The sequence below is a fragment of the Pterocles gutturalis genome, unplaced genomic scaffold (genome assembly GCF_000699245.1).
Source record: "Pterocles gutturalis isolate BGI_N339 unplaced genomic scaffold, ASM69924v1 scaffold20448, whole genome shotgun sequence".
In the NCBI taxonomy this organism is placed as follows: domain Eukaryota; kingdom Metazoa; phylum Chordata; class Aves; order Pterocliformes; family Pteroclidae; genus Pterocles; species Pterocles gutturalis.
Window position 1 is genome coordinate 613 of NW_010123750.1, and position 21,142 is coordinate 21,754.

The following is a 21,142-nucleotide window of genomic DNA, read 5'->3' on the forward strand; positions in this document are numbered from 1 at the left end:
TTGGATGTCTTTGGATCAAGATTAGAGTGATCATCACCATGGGGATCTTATGTTAGATATGCTACGGAGCTCCCAGTCGGGATGATGAGGTTGAAAGAACCCTTACTTTGGCTATTCAAGGAAGTCTCAGGCCAACAGAAGCTGGTCCTCAAGGGTGACTTCAATTACCCAGGCATTTGTTGGGAAAACAACACAGCAGTGCACAAGCAGTCCATCAGGTAGGTTCCTGGAATGCATTGGAGACAACTTCCTGCTACAGATGCTGCACATGCTGCCTATGAACAGCGCATTGCTGGATTTACTCCCAGAAACCAAGATGACTTACTTGACAACAAAACTACGAACGGTAGCCTTGGATACAGCGATCACAACATTGTGGAGTTTAAGATTCTGCTAAGCACACGGAAGACCAGTAGTAGGACAAAGACCCTGGATTTCCGAAGAGCCAACTTCCGTATGCGCAGAGCCCAGCTGTGAGTGATTCCACGGGAAGCATCCATGGATGGCAAAGGAGCTTGTGAGTGCTGGGAGTTACTCAAGAACAGCCTCCTGGAAGCACAGGAACAGTCCATCCTCTACCAAGGGAAGGGAAAAAGGCAGAAAAAGAGACCACTGTGGCTTAACAATGAGCTTTTGGGTGTTTTTGAGCTTTTTTATGCAAAAAAGTGTAGTGCCTGTGGAAAGGCAGCCAAATATCGAGCAAGAACTACAAGAACCTTCTTCTGGAGGCTGTCAAGATGCAATCATCTCATCTAGGCTTCCTCTCCCATGAAAGGTCAGACCACGTGATCTTTCGAGGTTTCTTCCAACCTGGGGTGTTCTCTGATTCTGTTTTATTTCATTGTGACAAGGCTATTAAAGCACTCTGAAGTACGGTCTTTTAACTTCATGTAACTCTATCTGCATAAATGCTATGTAGCCAAAATATGTGATGTGTTGCTTTTTTTTCAATATATGCTCAAATTGTTGTTTTTTTTTGCATATTATGCTCATTAGAGTTCTTTCTGGATGTTTGCTCAGAGAAGGAGAGTAAATAAATGGTGATTTACTGCTAGGAAATAAAATTGCCTTTAGGTGTTTATTACCTCAAATAAGCATTTCCTGTAAATAACTGTAAATGGTACCTTTTATTTTGCAGACACTATAAGAAACGTTGTCAAGGCCGGATGCGGAAACATGTTGGTGACCTGTGTTTACAAGCTGGCATGTTACAGGATTCCTTGGTGCATTATCACATGGCGGTGGAACTTCTGCGGTCTGTGAATGACTTTCTATGGCTTGGAGGTAGGATTAATTGATCACAGTGAATCAAATAATTAGTTGCTAAAACCAAGTACATCAAACTGTCTTCTATAACTTTTGTTCTATATTATGTAAGTGATTTTGGTGATCAAAATCTAAACATCAGGTGTGACTGAATTAAGTAAAAATAAAAATTAGTTAATAAGACATGAGAAAGAAATATGTTTAAGAAAACCTGCAACATGAATGTATTATTGTAGTAAAGCATATGCTTAAAAATATTGTGTGTGACTTTTTAATACTTCTCTGGAAGGTGTTTATTTTTTCAGTGGATTCCATGGATGTTTCAAAAGTCTTTCTTGTAGGTATTTACTATGGACTGTTAGAAGTTTTTTTTGCCTTTACACCTACCAAAGCCACAAGTACTCAACTTCCATGAGCATAACTTCCTTCCTTTCACATTAGTCTCCTAGGCTTCTCTTTTCCTGACTTTTCCTTCCTACTTTGCTTTTATTTTCTTCCATCCTGCTTTTTCTTTTATTTATTTGATATCAAAGTGATCTTTGAGCATAATTTCTACTTCTCAGTTTCATAGCCTTTTAGGAAAATTGCTATCTCTCGTTCTGCTTTTAGCTTTCTCATTCTACTTGGAAATCCATTTAGCTTCCTAATGGCTTTGTATGTTCCACATTGTGAAAACCATAACACCTTCTGACCTACTTGTTCCCTTCTGCTCTGTCAGAAGGTTAAATGGCTCAGGATTCTTCAAGCAGGAAAGGAGAACTTTTCTCCTGCAGGGTGTGGAAAGACTTTAAGGCCCATCTGTTGCGCTAGCAAATTAGACTTACAGACTCAGAATAATTTGGATTGGAAGTGACCTTTGTAAGTCCCCAAGTCTGATGTCCTGCTCATATCACATCCAGTTAAATCAGGTTGCTCGGGGACCTGTTCAGTTGAGTTTTAGATGTATTTAAGGACTAAAGTTCTACAATCTGAGCAACCTGTTCTAACATTTTGCTGCTCGTAGTTTGAAACTCCCCCCCCCCCCCCCCCCCCCCCAAACCACAAATTGTTCCTAAATTGAAGCAGAATTTCCTGTGTCAGTTTGCATTGGGCCCCATTCCGTTTGCACACCTCTGAGAAGCAGCTGATTCCATCTCTTCTGCACCTTCTCCCTGGGTGTTTAAAGACAGCAATAAGATCTCCCCTTACCCTCTTGCTCTTTAAGGCTGAACAAACCCAGTTCTCTCAATTTCTCATCTATCATGGGCTCCAGCCCCCTGACCCTTTTGATGGCTTTCCACTGGACTTGCTTCGGGATGTTTTATGTTTCTTTTTTTCTTTACTCTCCAGCTGCTCTTGAGGGGTTATGCTCAGCATCAGTCATCTATCATTATCCTGGTGGTACTGGAGGTAAAGTTGGATCTCGCAGGGCACAAGGAGGTTCTCTTTCTGCTGAGGCAGGCAACAGGCACAGACCAGGTAAGGACAAGATTTAGTTTTTATTATTTTTGCCGCCACTGAACATCTGAAAATTTCCTCCCTACTTCCTAACTCTATCCTGTCATTGGTATAATTTTAAAAACTGAAGTGTGGTGGGTGGGAGGGGAGAACTGTATTTCTTTTTAAGATTTTTACATTAACGACTTTTCTAGTATTTTGGTATTAATGTCGAGATGTGTGCCTTGCATAGAGTTGCAAAGCTTTTGATCTCTTCATCTGCTTGTTAACAGTGTCTGAGTTATTTTGAATTTTACTGGAAGAGATGCAGACTTTTATTAAAGTACATATGATGTGGCAGAGCTGCACATGTTGAGTAAGTTAGGTACATTTATTCAGAGCTGTTCTGCTATTCTAAACTCAATATGAAACAAATAGATTTGGTTAACTAAATACCAATAAGCCAACATAATTTTTAAGATTTAGTGTATTTTTTCTAAACTCTCAGATTGCAAAACTAATATGGTGATAGTATTAACATTGGTGTAATAGACATTCTTTGAGAAACGGCCCGCTTAAACTATTTTAGGAATTACTAGGAGAGTAACAGAGAGAAAAAAAAAAAATCATTAAGTCTACGGTTCACCTGCATCTGGAATATTGCATGCCATTTCAGTTTCCCAGCATAAAAGGGTGTTCATAATCCCATCTCCCATTTTTCTACTGGAAGGAGGTTGCAAGTGGGCAACAAAGATGATCTTTGTATGGTTTCTATACAAAGAATAACTGAATAGCCTAGAACTTTGAAGTTCTGCAAAAGGGATGGCTGAGGAGAACTATGAGAGAGCTCTATAATAGGGCGAATGTTGTGGAAGAGGATGGATAGGGATCAGAGGCTCAGTGTTTTTTCTGATAGAACTAGAGGACATCAAATACAGCTAGCAGATGGAAAAGCAAATGAAAGGAATTATTCTTTATCCAATTTATAGGTGTGATGTGGAACTCCTTGCTAGGAGTTACTGGATCTGGTAGCATGGTAGAGGCGAGGCTCACACAACTCCTTGTCCCCAGGGCCAGCCAGTTGTGAAGCTGCGCATGCATTCCCAGTAGGTGTACATGTGCGCGCACACACACACACACGGCCACACAGTCCAACATGGATGGAAAACACAGCGGTCGTAAACAGAGACAGCACTAACAGCCTGATCCCCTCTCTCCGGCTCATCAGGATGAAAGCCTGTTAGTAGTATGGATCTCTCCAGTAGCTGGTTTTAGTCACTCAGGCTGTTCAGCACCTGGCTGCTGGAATGCCAGGTCTCACCAGTTACTGGCACCTGGACCTACAAGCTTCCGAGACCCAGAGCCCCATTCCAGTTGTTGGTACTTAAGCCTACAGACACACACACACACACACACATGCATTCCCCCTTATCCCTCTATTTTTCTGTGCTTGTTCCTTCCTAAACTGCCTTGATCCCTCCTTTTCCCTGTCTTCGGTTCATCCCCTATATATCCCATAAGAAATCTTGTACAATCCCAAGATGTTCTTTCCGTGTATCCTGTAATGAGTCCCATATCCCTGTAGGTAGTAACCCTCTGCTCATATTAACTGATCTTCATGGGTTCCACCCTTGGATGGCTCTTTTGGATCTGATTAAGTTCTTGGCGTTCAGTTGACCATCACTGTTCCTCTGTACTCCTTTGTGTTTGTGGAGATGGGCCTTTAATTGCAACCTAACACTTGGCACACGGTGTTAAGGCTCCTGTAAGGTTCTATGGCTTCCAGGAGAGGCTGTGTCGTGGTTTAAACCCAGCTGGCAACTGACCACCCTGCAGGCGCTCACTCATCCTCCCCCGTCCCAGGGAATTGGGAAAGAATTGGATTATCCCTCCAAGGCTCATAGGTTGAGATAAGAACAGCTTAATACTTGAAATAAAATCAAATTAAAAATAATGATAATAAAAATAATAGAATATAGAAGTGAATGATATACAGTGTAGCTGCTCATCACCTGCTGACCAAGGCCTAACCCAATTCTAGCTAGTGATCATGGAGGAGAGAAAATCCCAAAACTGCAATCCTGGAAAAGTGAGAGAGACAACTTCCCAGCTGACCCTCAGTTAGATACTGAGTATGACATTGTATGATATGGGATGTCCCACTGGCCAGTTTGGATCCATTGCTCTGCCCATGCTCCCTCCCAGCTTCTTGGGCACCTGCACACTGGCAAAACACGAGAGGCTGGAAAGTCCTTGGTTTCTTAACAACGACTAAAACCATCAGTATATTTTCAACATTCTTCTCATACCAAATCTCATACTGAATCCAAACCACAGTGCTGTTCTATGTTCTAAAAATAAAATTAGCTCTAGCCCAGCTGAAACCAGGACAGGCTGGCTAGGATAGTGTAAGAAAACTGTATCAATTATTATAAGCTAGATGGGCCTTTGGTTTCTATGTATATATTTTGGTTCTTAGACAGTACTGAAACAGACAGAAAGTGGATTTAAGTGCTGATGTGTAAGTACTCTTTAGCGCAATGTGATCACAATTATTTCCTTCCTCGAAAAAAACCAGCCACCCATCTTTATTCATCTATAATTCACAATCTAGTGAACACTTCCTTTGTTATCATCTTTATTACAAGCTGGATGTGTTGACACCAGATAATTGTGATAGTAAAATTACCTTATTTTGGGAGAGAATACGGATCTTTCATATAATATCTAGTCATTAAAATCTGTGCATCAGGTCCCATGACCTATGAGTGCATTTTCTGTTGGCTGTTATGGTATAATTTCACACAGTTATTAACCTTTGTCCATTTTTCAATGAATATTTAAGAGTAAGTGTCACAATCTGTTTGTAATGGGTTCTCCTTGTTACTAAAGAAGGTAATGAATAAGTCCCAGCTATCAGAATAACAGAATAAAATGTATTTTGGGTATATTATTGCTGCTGCTCTATATAAGTTGTTTTATAATTCAAAGTCCTGTTAGCAAACTTGTTAGTGTGGTCGTATTTTAAAAATGTTTCAGTTTCATATGACAAGATCTTTCAAGGGACTTTTGTGTGAAGAAAAACAGATTACAGGTTTTTTTTGTCATCCCAAATAAAAGTATTACTTCATGGTCCATTAGATATTGTTCCCTAACTCTAGTTATGATCTCTTGGTGTTTTGAGATCTGAACTGCTGAACTCTCTCTAGCCGAAAAACTATTGTTGTGATGTCTTTTTCCTCCAAGGTTTTCTGAAGGTTTCTTTTAAATACCTTTTCTTTTGACTCTGCACTGCCTTTCATTTGAAATCTTTTTGAACTGCACCTTTGTTTATAATCTACTTTGTTATAATTAGTTTTGTGAGGGCAGGATTTAGTCTGGGGAACAAATACCAGTGTGTCTTTCTGTAATGTAAGGCCAGAAACAAAAAGGGTTTCCAAATTGAAAATGCCAAATTCAGAAGAGAATTAGTTGATACCACAGTGTTTAAAGTACTTGTCTGAGGTGTTATGTATCTGATGGTCCAACTTCTTTACCATGCTCTTGGGAACTCTTTTGTGTGAATAATGTGGCTTGTTGGGTTGGCATGACTCGGTTATTCAGAAAATTTGATGGAGTTAAATTAATTACAATTGAAAGGGATACAATTACTTGAAAATGTTATTCTAGAGTATTGTATAGATTAAATGAGCTCTACAAGGATATTTAAGTACTGTAGGACCAGACACTAAAAAATATACGAAGTGGATTGTGCCAACTAAAAAAAGAATAAAGGATGAAAAGGATATGGCTTTAATTTATACACTGAAAATTCTTCAATTCTTCTTGATGTGTTTTGGAATTCATTCCAAGATGACAGATTTTTACATTCATTTTTTTAATAAAATGAGATTTAACATGTGATGACTACTTGAATTACAATTGGTAGTCCTTCAAAATAACAACGATGATCCTAATAAATCATATAATTTTGTTCAAGTCTGATGTTGGTTATAAAACATTATGAAAGCTTATTTTGTTGGCTATATTTAAGGCTGAAAAAAAAATCGTTTTTGTTCCTCCTTTTAGGGGCACAAGAAGTTCTCATTGATCCAGGTACATTATTTTAATGCATGTTTCCAAAGTGTTTTCTTTTATTAGTTGCATATGTTTTGCATTTGTATAGATAGTTACTGCCACTTGCCAAAACTGGTACTGATTCCTGATGCTTCAGTTTTTGGCTATAAGTCATGAGGAAGCAAAGAGACTGAAGGGTAACTGGCACAAAATAAAAGGGATGTAATTACATTATTGTGTCCCTGTGAATTCTAATCAAGATGGTTTCTCCTCATGAGCAGTAAGGATTTTTAAATTGTTTTTAACTGTCAAACCTGAATAGTCACATGTAGCCTTGCAGGCTCATGGTACTCTTTCAACCATCACCATCACAAAGGTTTTGCACTTAAGTTCCGTAAAAACCCTGAAGTGTTAATCTACAGATGTGCTTGGTCTGATTATTTGAGGTTTATAAACATATAAAAAGGTTGTTTTAGCATTTGAACATGTAAAAAGCCCCATACTTCTGAATATATAGAGGGAGTAGACAGGACCTTTCACAGTGGTTTTAAATATCTATTGAGAGTTAGGTCCGGCTCTGAAACATAACTATTTATTTGCCATTTTCATAGAGAAACCTCTTGGAGAAATAAACTGCCATATAATCCTACAGATTAAGTAACATAAAAAGGTATAGAGCCTTGCCAAACATTTGATGTATGTTTTCAATTTTACTATGTTAACTCTGCCATAAAATTAAATTCTAGAAATAAATTTTTCATGTTTTTTGTAATACCCCAGATTTCCTTGGCTTCTGTTTCAGATTCTTATCCCCTATGTATGTAAATACTCTTTCTGTCTCTCGCCTTCTTTCTTATATAAGAAAAACAATTTATTGCTGTTTTGTCTGAGCCTTGGCTATTTTTTTTTTTTTTTTTTTTAGTGTGGAAGGCTCGGATTTGACGGCCTTTGTTAGAATATAACACTTGGTTTTCTGTGATTAGACATAGGGAAGACAAGTGTTTGTTTTAAGTGATTGGAGGAGAGGGTCACTGCTCTAATAATTAGTTTACAAAAAATTGCACATTTTTTTAGGTGTGCTTTAGAAATACAGTTGTTAAGTAGAACAGGGAATAATTCAAAGATTAAACGTGCACACTCAGATGTGGCCATAATCTAATTTTAGCAATCTAATATTTTATTCATAGTCTAAATATTCAGATAAGTGTAAAAGTATGAATTTCTTTTCACTAATTGAAAGATTGGTTCCTGTTTGGTTTATAATTGAATCTGTTTTTCCATTTTTCATTTGTGCTCTTTAAAATAGCATAGTAAAACAGAACTAGTGTTCTCCAGGTAGGGCATGATTTCTTTCTAGGTAGAACAAGTATTCTTTGTGTATCCTTTGATCAAGCCTACAGCATATCCTAGTTTTTTCTTAGATATTCAGTATTTGCTAAAAGTCCTTCTGCTAATTTTTTTTACCCTCTTCTGTTCTAGGTGCGCTGACTTCAAATGGTATAAATGCAGATACCAGTGCTGAGATAGGACGTGCCAAGAATTGCCTTAGTCCTGAAGACATCATAGATAAATATAAAGAAGCCATTTCTTACTACGGCAAGGTAATCCTATCCTACTTATTTTTGAGAAACTTCACTGAAATTCTTGTGAATAATGGAACTGTTTTGGTTTCAGAGGATCTTTTAAAGCACGTGCAATAAAGTTTGTAAAACTTATGATAATGAAAGAAATAGGAATAATTTTTATTGCTGAATTAAGTGCTTAGTTCTAGTTTTAAGTGCAAAAAGATATTTATATTTCGATTATTATCGTATACCTTATGCTTTCAGCAAGTAATAGCTGTGCTTCTCTGCAGCTTCACTTGCAAAGAGCTTTGTCTCGCGAGTGATCTGTAATTGTTCAAGACGAGCATAGTTAGCTTTTATCTGTTCAAGACCTACAGAGTAATTCCTAGATCTAATGCTGAGAAAGCAGCACCTTCTATGTGTTTTTCTATGTTATCACTGAGCTTAAGAAACTTTTGTAGCATCTTCTAAAATGGATTCAATCTCCAGTGATTTGTTTTTGCTGATATAAATGCACAAGAGCGGAATATGTAACTGCTTTGGTGGAGTAACTCTTGCATTTTGTTCTGAAGTTTATTTCCTCCATTAGATTTCAAACATGATAAATACCTGGACAGAGTTTACCTTAAGCAGGAGACAGGCTGATGCAAATATCCAATATTGGTATTGTTTGAGGAAAAAAACAGATCAGATTGTTTGTCTGGGTTTGTTGTCTGAGATGAAGCAGATCAATGCTTATCTACATTGTCTCCTGCCTTTCTTAAGCAAGCTAAATAACAGAAACAGTCATTTACAGAAAATGATTTATAAATAGATATTGGAAAACTTGGAATGGTTTGTAATTCACTTGTCATCAGTGATCCTGTTTTAACTAAAGAGAAAGCTGATTCAGTGAAACTCAAGTCCTTTTGCTACAGCTTCCTGTGCTATATAGTATATTTTGTAATAAGTAGAAGAGGCAAAATTAATTGTTTATTGTGGTAGAACAATTTTAGGTGGTGATGAATTACTGTAAAACTGACCTTTTTGCTTACATACCTACTGCACTGAGAATGTAGAATTTCTTCCTTTGTTGCAGACACAGCCACCATACATATGGGGTTATCCAAAATGATACTAATATTCCCAACTTTTCTCCTCATCTGAATTCTCAGACTGAAGCTGTGCTGTGTCTCAGAATAGGAAAAGTGAGAGAAGAGGCTGAAAACTGTTGTTTTGCATAATAACATTTTAGATGACACCTTAATTTTCACTTGGGCATATGTGGATAATTTAACAATATAGTCACTAACATTAAGGAATTGCTGGGTTTGGAAGATGTGACAACTGATTTATGTGTTGAGCAGAAAAATGTATCAAATCTAACAGGTGCAATACTTCAATATTATTTTAATTTTCTCCCTCTTCAAGTACAAGAATGCTGGTGTGATTGAACTGGAAGCCTGTGTGAAGGCAGTGAGAGTCCTTGCAATACAGAAAAGGAGCATGGAAGCCTCTGATTTTCTTCAGAATGCAGTTTATATCAACCTTCGTCAGGTTCGTGCAGAAAGTCCAGTTATTTTTCTCTTCTCGTTGGAGAGATTGTACTGAAGTGTGAAAGCTTCTTAGATTCAGGAGACTCCAGTTTATTTTCTGTATCACTACCTTCTTTCTCACTAGAACTTGACTTCTGAGGATTTTCACATCTGTGAGTCTGGTTTAAAAGGTATTCAGAGTTCATCTAAAAACATGAGGATTTAGTTTGAGATTAAAGACTCTATTGGTTATTCTCCTGTGTGAAGAAAAAAAATCCCATTGTTCTATCGTGGTGATGTACTAGGGAAAAATAGCTGCTTGGGACAGATCTGCAATGGATTTCTTTTTTTTTTTTTTTGATTGTATCTTGTTTAGTGAAACTGGGAGCAAATCAGGAGTGGCCTGTTGCAAAGTGAGCCGAATAGTCTGACTAGTGTTGTTAATTGATTTTTTTCATTGTGCAGTGTGAAGTCTTGGTTATGCCAAATCAGAAAGGAATTCAGAGGAGAAAATCAGTATTTGGAACTGTGAGAAAAATGCTCAGTATCACCACAAAACAAGACTTAACACTTTGTCAGTGTGTCGAGCCTGGTGTCACTGGTTACGGAGAGACTGCTGTGGTTGAAAGAATTAATGAAAAGCTGTTAGGTTTCTTACTGTTTTTCCTTTTTGGCTTGTTACACCTTGGTAAGACTAGCAATTTAAGTCCACACCATTGAGTTTATTAAGCCCAGATGGGGAGGGTAAATTTATGAGGGAGTTAGAATACTTTCTTTCATTTGTGGAGAATCCTTTCTGTGGAGTCAATTTACTAACCCAACATAAACCAGAAATTAATTACTTTTGATAAGCTATCATAAAAAGCATCAGTTTTGCTGCAGAGTACCTTAACTGCCATAATCCTTGCAGTGCTAAGGGCCTTCTCTTTAATTCTGTTGTCTGTCTTTTGCTCACAGCTCTGTAGCCTTCCATGTAAGCTGCTGTGGCAGTATTTTTCTCCTGTTGTTCTTGCGCTGTTATTCTCGGGGCTTGTGACCTCCAATGTTGTTTTTCTGAAGGAAGCAATTACTGTCATTGTGAGACTCACCTGTTCTCCTCCCTGACACCACTGATGTTGCAACTTTCACTTTATATCAGAGGAAAAAAAAAAAAGATGTAGTGAATGGCAAAGTATATAAGTAATTTAAATAGCTGATAAGTATTAGCTAATAATGCAAATGCACAAAGCTTGGCAGCTAGTCAGCATGAAATGTGTGTCCGGATCAAAGCTTGCCTCAGTGAACTGTAATAGTGTCCCAAATAGAAACAACTAAGAGTTTGGGTCCTGATGATATGCACCTAGTGAAAAAGGGTGGTGAGAAGTCATCATTGTCTGCGTCACCTGCTGTGTTTGAGAGAACCAGAGGAAGGTGTTCTGGAAGCCCCACTGCTTTTCTTCCTAGCTGGCTGGTCTCTTTCTCTTTGCTTTGTTTTTTCCCTCAAGGAACTTTGAACTTGATGTGTGCCATCAGCTATTGACCCTGCAAATAAGTCCTTGTGCATGTAAAGCATGCTTCAGTGTGCATTGTCATGCTACATAAAATATGTTCTATAAATGCCAGATCTCCCACTGTCTGGAAAACCTTGAAATAAAAATTGGGTACATTATGTATTTTTGTTGTAGCTCGGTCAGAATTTAAGGTGTTAATGCAGATATCATCTAGCAACCTTCAGCAAAGTGTTTGAGAGTGTTTCGCACAGCCTTCTTCTGAACAAACGAGATACAGGCTGGATGGGTGGTCTGCAACATGGGCAGGAAGCTGGTTAACTGGCACAGTCAGAGGTTTGTGATCAAAGGTTTTTACTTGGGCTGACAGCCTGTCACAAGGGATCGATACTGGGCCCCCCCCCACGCTGTTCAACATCTCCAGAAATGTTCTGGATGATGGGATTGATGATGACACCAAACTGGGTGGGGAGGTGGACACATGAGAAGGGAGAGCCATTTTATAGAGAGATCTGGACAGGCTGGAAGAGTGGGTTAGCAAAAACTGTGTGAGGTTTAACAAACGTGAGTGCAAAGTCCTGCACCTGGGATGACATAACCAAAGAGCCCAGGACAAGCTGGGGTCTCTCTATGTCTGGGGAGCAACTTTGCTGAAAGGGACCTGGGGGTCCTGGTGGACAACAAGCTGAACAGGAGTCAGCAGTGTGCTGCTGCAGCAACAAAGGTGAATCGGATCCTGGGCTGCATCTGCAGGGACATTGCTAGCAGAGACAGAGATGTGATCATCCCCCTCTGTCAGCCCTTGTTGGACCACACCTGGAGTACTGTGTCCCATTCTGGTCCCCACAGTTCAAGAAAGACATGGACAGACTGGAGTGGATCCAAAGGAGTGCGACAAAGGTGATTAAGGGCTGGAAAACTTGCCTGATGAGGAAGGAAAGACTAAAGGAGTTAGGTCTTTTTCTCCCTGGAGAAAAGAAGGCTCAGGGGGGATCTCATCACAGTATTCCAATACTTAAAGGGCAGCTACAAAGAGGATGGAGACTCTTAAATTGCAAAGAGCCACATGAAGAAGACAGTGGGTACAAATTTCACTGGGAGAGGTTTCATTGCAATATAAGAAAAAAAAAATAGAGCAATGATTCACTGGAACAACCTCCCCGAGGACACGGTAGGGTGTGCATTGCTGGAGATTTTCGAGATGCTAGTGGACAGGGTGCTAGATCTCATCTAGGCTCCCTTTCCCACAAAAGGTTGCACCAGAGGATCTTTCGAGGTCCTTTCCAACCTTGTCTGTTCTGTGATGATTCTGTATCACTGAGTGTAACTCGATAATTTATACAACATGGGAGATCAAACTAGATAATGATGGTACTCAGTAGATGTATTCTAGAAAAAAATATGTTAAATTGGATAATAAGGAGCGTGATCGTTTTTCATCTCAGGTGATATTGGTAGTCACAGATATTTTTTTTTTAATTTAATCATATTAATAGTTTGGGTTGGGTCTTTTCCACTGAATCTTCTGCTGTACCTTGTATACCTAATGATCACTTGTTCATTTGCTGATGTCAGCTGTATCTACTATTATCATTATGTCACTGTAGAAGTCCAGTATATGGTTGCTTGAAAAAAAACCAATACAGACATGTTGACAGTACCGATTATTTGGGCATTGAGGTGCACTGCTGAGCTGAGAACCATTCTTCACCTTTATTGATTTCAGTCAAGGATGACTTTCATCTATCTCATAACTGCACATCTACTATTTTGTCATTTTCTTGGGTGGAAGTGTTTCTAGAAAGCATTATTATGTGAAATATAAGTAAGATAATATTTCCAGTGTTGGGGAATGTATTTTGTATAAAGAGGGGTATGGCTGGGAATTATTTTTATGGCTCTTCAAGATTAACTGTATATAACATGGGAACAGATAATAGTTTTATTTATAATTGGACTAATTTAAAGGAGGATTCATCCTGTGATAGGTTAGGGAAACAAACTGTAGGACAGTGTTGTTTCTCTTTCATGTAGATAGAACATCAGCAGAACTAGTATTTGACAGCAGAAAAAACACCTCACAGGATGAAGTGTATGTGTCTGATAAACAGGAAAACTGGTTTCTTTCTTCATATTCCATCTCCAACTCAGGCTAGTAACATTATGTAATTGGTGTTTTCTGATTATAGGAGGGCTGCAGGGTAATAAGACTTCCAGTTACAAGGAAGAAATTGTAACATCTAATTACAGAGAAAGTGAGATTACAGAAGTTTAATATAGTAAGGAATAATGAAATAAACAAATAACAAGCTGCTCTCTTGAAAGCCTGTCTTAAAACAAGCCTGTGAAAAAAACTGGCTCAGTTGTTTGGATAGTGAACTACAGACTTTACAGTTGCAATTGCTAACTTGGTTTGTTTTAACAGTTAAATGAAAATTAACCAGATGGAAAAGATGTGCTTCAGGTGTTGGCTATTTGCAGCCACTTTATAGTCCTTAAGCGTTTATACATTTGTAAGGTCAGAAAAGTTGTTTGTGAATGCTACACTAATGGCCTGCAGAATGCCTGCTGCACTCTTCCCAGAATTAAGGAGTATGTGTGTGGGTTTGGTTGTTTGGTCTTTGTTTGTTGTTTGTTTTTTTTTTTTTTTTTTCTTTTTTCTTTTAAATCCCTGGGTGGGAACGACACTGTATGTGCTGAGGGAAAACACAATTGCACCATCTTGGTGGTGATGAGATTTCTCTTGCAACTGCAGAAAATATTTGACTAACTTTGTGGACGATTGTTAAGCAACAAGTTAGGTAGCAGTGTTAAAAACTTACTCAGATATGATAAAAATAAAACTTTCTGAGATTCTGTTGCCTCTGATAGTTGTTCCAATTATTAGTGAGCGCTCACGTCTACCTAAATAGCATGACCCTGTCTGTTCTTATCTTAAATTTAGTTTACATAGATATGTGAACATTGACAGTATTATGTATTTGTTGAATAGCTTTTTTTTTTAAGCTTTCTAACTTTAGTATGTGATCATGTGCTTATGCCCTTTTCAACTCTGCTGCTGTATTTTATTATTGTTATAATGTTTTTAAAATGACATAAATGGAAAAAAGACCGGGGGGGGGGAGGAGGAGGTGTTTTTCTGCTAGAGAAGATAAACTTAATCTGACACCTCATGTTCTTTCTGAAGGATTCTGATAAACTGGTTTAGAATTGTTCTGTATTTTATTTTTGTGCCTCGTGTTCTTTCTAGCTGCATTGATTCATGACAGTTTTCAGTGTGGTGCATTTGCCTCTTTACAATTGTTGTGACAGGGATTGGTCTTCTATATGGATGGGTGGTATTTTTGCATTGGGCGTCATCTTATGTTGTCAGTTCTAAGGGAAATAGCAACTTCAGCTTCAGAAATTGTCTGAAACTTTCTAAAATGATATGCAAGTCCATCTGTCTGTGTCTCTTCCTATCCTGAAGCAGTAAGATTTGAACTGTCATCACAGAATGGTTTGGGTTGGAAGGGACCTTAACCCAATTCCCACCCCCCCTGCCATGGGCAGGGACCCCTCCCACTAGCCCGGATTGCTCAAAGCCTCATCCAGCCTGGCCTTGAACACCTCCAGGGATGGGGCATCCACAGCTTCTCTGGGCAACTTGTTCAGTGTCTCACCACCCTCACAGTAAAGAATTTCTTCCTGATATCTAACCTACCTCTCCCCTCTTTCAGCTTAGCTGTTACCCCTTGTCCTCTCACTACACTCCCTGATAAAGAGTGTTTCCCCCATCTCTCCTGTAAGTACTGGAAGGCTGCTATTAGGTCTCCCTGGAGCCTCTCTTCTCCAGGCTGAACAACACCAACTCTCTCAGCCTGTCCTCGTATGGGAAGTGCTTCAGCCTTCATGGCCCTCCTCTGGACTCACTCCAACAGGTCCGTGTCCTTCCTGTGCTGAGGACTCCAGAGCTGGATGCAGTACTCCAGGTGGGGTCTCATGAGAGCAGAGCAGAGGGGGAGAATCCCCGCCCTTGACCTGCTGGTCACGCTTCTCTTGATGCAGCCCAGGACACGGTTGGCCTTCTGGGCTGCGAGTGCACATTGCTGGGTCATGTTGAGCTTCTCATCAACCAGCACCCCCAAGTCCTTCTCTTCAGGGCTCCTCTCTATCCATTCTCCTCCCAGCCTGTATTTGTGCTTGGGATTGCCTCGACCCACGTGCAGGACCTTGCACTTGGCCTTGTTAAATTTCCTGAGGTTTGCATGGGCCCACCTCTCAAGCCTGTCCAGGTCCCTCTGGATGGCATCCCTTCCCTCCAGTGTGTCCACCACACCACACAGCTTGCTGTCATGGGCATACTTGGTGAGGGTGCACTCAATTCCACTGTCCATGTCTCCAACAAAGATGTTAAACAACACTGGTCCCAATACTGACCCCGATGCCACTCATTACTGCTCTCCATTGAGCTGTTGACCGCAACTCTTTGAGTCCAACCATCCAGCCAATTCCTTATCCACTGAGCAGTCCAACTGTCAAATCCACGTCTCTCCAATTTAGAGACAAGGATGTCGTGTGGGACAGGGTCAAATTCTTTGCACAAGTCCAGGTAGATGACAGCAGTTGCTCTTCCCTTTTCCACCAATGCTGTAACCCCGTTGTAGGCCATCAGATTTGTCAGGCACAATTTGCCCTTGGTGAAGCCATGTTGGCCGTCACCAGTCACCTTATTTTCCACGTGTCTTAGCACAGTTTCCAGGAAGATCTGCTCCATGATCAGATAACATCATGATGCCTTCTGAAGACTCTAAGCTGCTTTGAGGTCTCTCATATCCCTATGTCCAAAATTAAAAGTGACTTTTGAAAACAGACTATTTTTTTTTGTAATTATGTAAGGATTTAAGTGACTAAAAGATGTTTTGAAGCTTCATTTATAAGACCTAACTATTTCTGTAAAAGCTACCTACTGTGACTAGCATCTTCTTTTGACTTTCCAAGGCTTTCAGTATCTGAAGTTAAATGCACAGAATCCACTGTTTGATACTTTCAGTTTTGAAGAATGAGTTGCAGAAACACTGTTTCTGCCCTTTAGTGCTATTTTCTTATGAAGTTTGTAATTTTAAGCACCTTTGCAAAACATGTGGGCGGCTTTAGAGTAATTTAAAATAATTTTTATCGGTTTTGGTTGTACATTCCAGATACTGTGCACTAGGTGTCAGCATTGGTCCACCTTCAGAACTCAATATTGGTTGTTACTGGGATGTAGACTTGAAGTGGTTGGTACATTCCGAGTTTCTGTGGCAGGTGCTGTTTGGCTGTCTAATTTCAAAGCAAGATTGTAATTCAAAGCAGAGGGGAAAGAATGGTTACTTGGGGCTGGTGCTAATATATTGATAAGCTAAAGAAGCACATGTTGGAAGTTACTCATCAAGTTTGCTTCAACTTTAAGCGTAATAGGGCTTCACTTTTCACTAAATTCTTCCTCACTCCTTGGCAGTCTGCATATGTATAATATCACAGAATTAAATTTTTATGGTTTACAAGATGTGAGACGTATAAAAATTCAGACAGTAGTTTTTTTGCTTTCATAGCCTGAGATTTCCAGATTAATAATTACATTTAATCTTAAAGGGATGAAAGTGTTTAACTTGGTAAATCAATAGATTTTGGAAGTGGTAAGTTTTTGTGGTGTTGTTATGCACATAAATATAATGTTTAATATCTGCCATAAAACGTGGAGATGTTTGGCTGTTATTCTGTGTTTTGACTCTTTACTTGCTAGTACTACTGACAAATAAGTTGCTAAAGAACTGCTGCTTTTGTTAGCTGTTGAACTTGAAGCGAGCTTAAGTTTTCTGGCAGTAGAAGCTGTCATGAGTGTCTATATGCAAAATCACTGACCTTCTGTAGTGTTGGAGATAGGTCTACTACATTTTTTTCCCTCCTGTTATGTTTTTTTTAAACTCAGATACATGCTTTAAAATTTTGATTAAAACCAATCCTTTTCTCTTTTCCCTTTAAATTTCAGCTTTCAGAAGAAGAAAAAATCCAGCGTTACAGCATTCTTTCGGAGCTGTATGAGCGTATTGGTTTTCACCGAAAGTCAGCTTTTTTCAAGCGTATAGCAGCAATGCAGTGCGCTGCACCTAGCATCCCAGAACCCGGGTGGAGGGCCTGCTACAAACTGCTTTTGGAAACTCTCCCTGGCTACAGCTTATCATTGGATCCTAAAGATTTCAGCAAAGGTAAATGTCTCTGAGAAAGTATGGATTAGCATAGTAGGTCACTTGACTCGCTTTCTATAACTAATTTCCTTGAGAGATTTCAAATTAAACCAAAATAATTTACCTATCTGAAACTAATTGTGTCAAATAGAACAGTTCTTTACCACTGTACCTTCACTTTTTTTAGTGTTGCTTTCAATATCTTCAAATTTGTGTGAGCCACTGCTGACTGTTGCTGTATTCCTGTTTGTGACAAATAATTACATTTTATTTATGAGAGCTTTGATTCTATGCTTCTTAAAAAAAAATCTTTGTTTTTGACTATATACTTCTCAGTACAGAAAAGGTAATTTTTTTTTGAGTATTTTTTTAATTGGAGTGCCTTCAACTTGTGTATTGGAAATTGTATTTCTTTTGGTATTTGTTGCTGTTTGATATTATAATGAAAGGATGAAAGGTTATTTTTCATATTTTTGTATATAGACACACACATGCACATAATGTAATTATATCTTTATCCGTAGGGTTAAATATGTCATATTTTTCCACAAATGAGATCAGTGATGTTATCTGTAAGACTAACATTTGGTTAAGACATTTCAACAGTTTTTAGATACTATATATCATTTGAATTACTCTTTTATTGCATCTATTAAAAAACAAAGGAGAAATAGTCTGTAAGAATATGTGCCAGTTCTTGTAGCTGTTAACTACCATGTTCACTTTCTGCAAGTTATGTCCTGCTTGCTGCTCTTCTCTAGGTAAGCTATGTTTCAAAAACTTTATCAGTGTTATCTAAAGCTGTGTATGAAGTAATAATTCTAAAAGTTGTCTTGATTTTAGTATACCATGCTGCATTTTTCCTCTACAGGAAGAGACAGCTAATATGCTGCTTGGGAACTCCTTTTGAGTAAACCTTTCCATGTAGCCCAAAAACTTGCATTTTTTTTGTATAGTAGCATTTTTGGGGACCATTTACTAAATGTTGTAGCTGCAGGATTGGAGTAGCAAGCAATGGGCTGAGCATGTGTTTGTGGAAAAGAGGTGGAGTTTACCTGTAAAACTCTGAACAGGTTTAAATATGAATGAACGGCAGCTGGAATATTCTTCTCCCTTTTGTGAGAGTACATTGACTACTGTTGGGATTCCAGTTTGATGTTGTTTTTTAAGTTCAGTTGTAAGTTTAGTTGTTTCTGTATATGCGAGGTCGCTTAGCCTTTGAAATAATGGAGCCAGCTGGTCAATTCAGTCAAGGGAGAAGATGGAAAAACTCATCTGATTAGCCACTAGGTGATATTTTCCAAGCTCTCTCAGCCCTGTTGACGAAACATGCATGTAGACAACCCACTGTATGTGTGGATAGTTAGTGTTTTTTTTTTTTTTTTTTTTTTTTTTTTTTTTTTTTTTTTTTTTAACTGGGATGGGACTGTGTTGAGAGAAGAGGTTGCAGAAGTTCTGCAAGAGGTGACAAAAAAAGAAGTGACATGTTTGGTGGGTTTTTTTAAATTTTTACCTATCTTTACAGTGCACTGAAGTGCTTTATCAAATTTTACACCTAAAATAGCTGTTTCACAGACATATGGAAAGATCACTGTAAACTGCTATTTGATAAGAATGACATTTCACACATGAAAAATAATGAGAGTCTTGTGTGTAAAACATAAACTCTCAAGGTTTGGGTGCAGTAAATATTTCTAGAAAAGTTTTCCAAATGTAATATTAGAAGGAAGACTGTTTAGAAGTTTATGAGGTATTGCACATCTTGGAATATCTGTTATTTAAAAATTATTACTATTGCTTATATTGCTAGTGCAAGGTAAGTTTCATGAAGAGTATTACATATTAAGTTCTTGAAAGTAAAGTTACATTATGATAATCTATTTATTGTTACCATAGATACTTTGCAAACATTAGACAATTTATAGTCCAAAGCTTACTTTCTAAAAATTGAAAATCGGGAAATGTGCCTCTTGTCCTCTAGTTTTGTTGTGTTTTACTGACTTTTAACAGCCAGAAAAGCATTTAGAGAAAATAATATTTTGCTTGATCTTTAAAGAAGTTAGGAAGTACTTGTTTTGGATAAAAATGAAGTTTTTGTATGAAATCTCATGTATTTCTTGTTCAGAGGATTTAAAAAATACAAAACTTTAAAGATTTTATGTAGTGTTTTGTTTTTACTTCATAGGAAGTGTTAACTTCATTTTCTGAATTCTAATGAAAAATGTATTAGTTGCTAGACAAGCATATAAAATAAAAATTGTTTTCACATTTAAATATTCATGCAACCCAAGGATCCTAATTTTTCATTTGTTTTGAGTACAAGATTTGGATTTTGTAATTACTGGTTCTTTTGGGTGTTTTTTCGAGTGTCATTAAATGACTGCTTAGTATATAAAGAAGACCAAAACTAATTGGTTTGTGATGACTTCTGGCTTTAAAAAATATCAAATGACTGCTTACTTTATAGGAACTCACAGAGGATGGGCTGCAGTACAGATGCGTTTGCTTCATGAACTAGTCTATGCTTCCAGAAGAATGGGCAATCCTGCTCTATGCGTCAGGCATCTGTCTTTCCTTCTCCAGACCATGCTGGATTTTCTTTCTGATCAAGGTATGACTTTTTAACAAAGGAGATATCTGTATTTTTTTCTGTCCTACAGTCAAGTAACGTGGATTTGTTTTGAAATATAGTTAGTTTGAGAAGTAATGGAGAGCACAGACGTTAGGGAACTCTTTGTATGCATGAGGTAGTTTGTTGATGGTAATCAATCACATATACAGTGTTGTTAAATATTAGTGTTCTGACCTTGATGTGTAGTATCTAAAATAAAATTTCTTTTAATGTTTTCCATCTGTAGATTGACTGCCTCAAGCTTCATGCTCTATTTCTTCTGTAAATATTAAGAATATGACCAGAGGGCTTAATTTGCATGTGGATTAAAAAAAATTATTTTAAAATACTAGCAGCCTTCATAAGCGCTATTAATGAAGAGATTGAGAGGAGTTGAGGATGACAAGTAAATTCAGAAAAGAAGAGTGTACGGTAGTTCAGACTGAACCTATCATGAGTTTTCTGATGAAACACTCATACTCTGGCTACAGAATTCATCTAAGGGAGTAGGCACCATCCCGAACGGGATGGAATTGAATTAAACAGTGTTTAACTACGGCAGTAGGCTTAAGTTTCTGTAAGTTTCTATGGTTTCTTTAAAAAAAAAATAATTCAGCAATAAATTTCTGTGGGATTTATTAAATTTGTCAGTGGATGACAATGGAATGAATGTGTCTGTGGATGATTTTTAGAAATGGTAATGATGTGTGTGAGGACCCTTTTGCAGGGGAGAGCTATGCAGCATTTACAAAGCCACCTGGAAAAGCAAAAGGTGACAACTACTATGTTTGTATTATATTTCTTAGGAAAGATAGTTCAATGGGGTTTGTTTATCACCCATATTAATGAGATTAACTAGTGATGAAAGGTTTTAAAAAAATGTTTTTACAGTAAGCCGGGTAAAAGGGGCATTTTTTTTTTCAGTTATTCCCACGTTTATGATAAAGAGGATGGGAGTAAAATGGTGTATATATTTTTTTTTTTCTTTTCTCTTTTCTCCTGTAGTTATGGTCAAACATCT

At 38.1% G+C, this 21,142-nt stretch overlaps 1 protein-coding gene across 1 annotated transcript in view; it reads left to right on the forward strand.

The window, feature by feature from the left end:
• Positions 1–231: 231 nt before the first annotated feature.
• TRAPPC9 (trafficking protein particle complex 9) overlaps positions 232–21,142 on the forward strand; it is a gene marked incomplete at its 3' end in the record, with an annotated part of 37,870 nt that continues 16,959 nt past the window's right edge. The window contains exons 1-8 of the mRNA XM_010078047.1: positions 232–473; positions 1,139–1,284; positions 2,596–2,724; positions 6,751–6,777; positions 8,218–8,339; positions 9,714–9,839; positions 17,315–17,531; positions 19,978–20,121. Of these exons, the coding sequence (XP_010076349.1) occupies positions 232–473; positions 1,139–1,284; positions 2,596–2,724; positions 6,751–6,777; positions 8,218–8,339; positions 9,714–9,839; positions 17,315–17,531; positions 19,978–20,121 (1,153 nt within the window). The remainder of the gene's footprint in view (positions 474–1,138; positions 1,285–2,595; positions 2,725–6,750; positions 6,778–8,217; positions 8,340–9,713; positions 9,840–17,314; positions 17,532–19,977; positions 20,122–21,142) is intronic.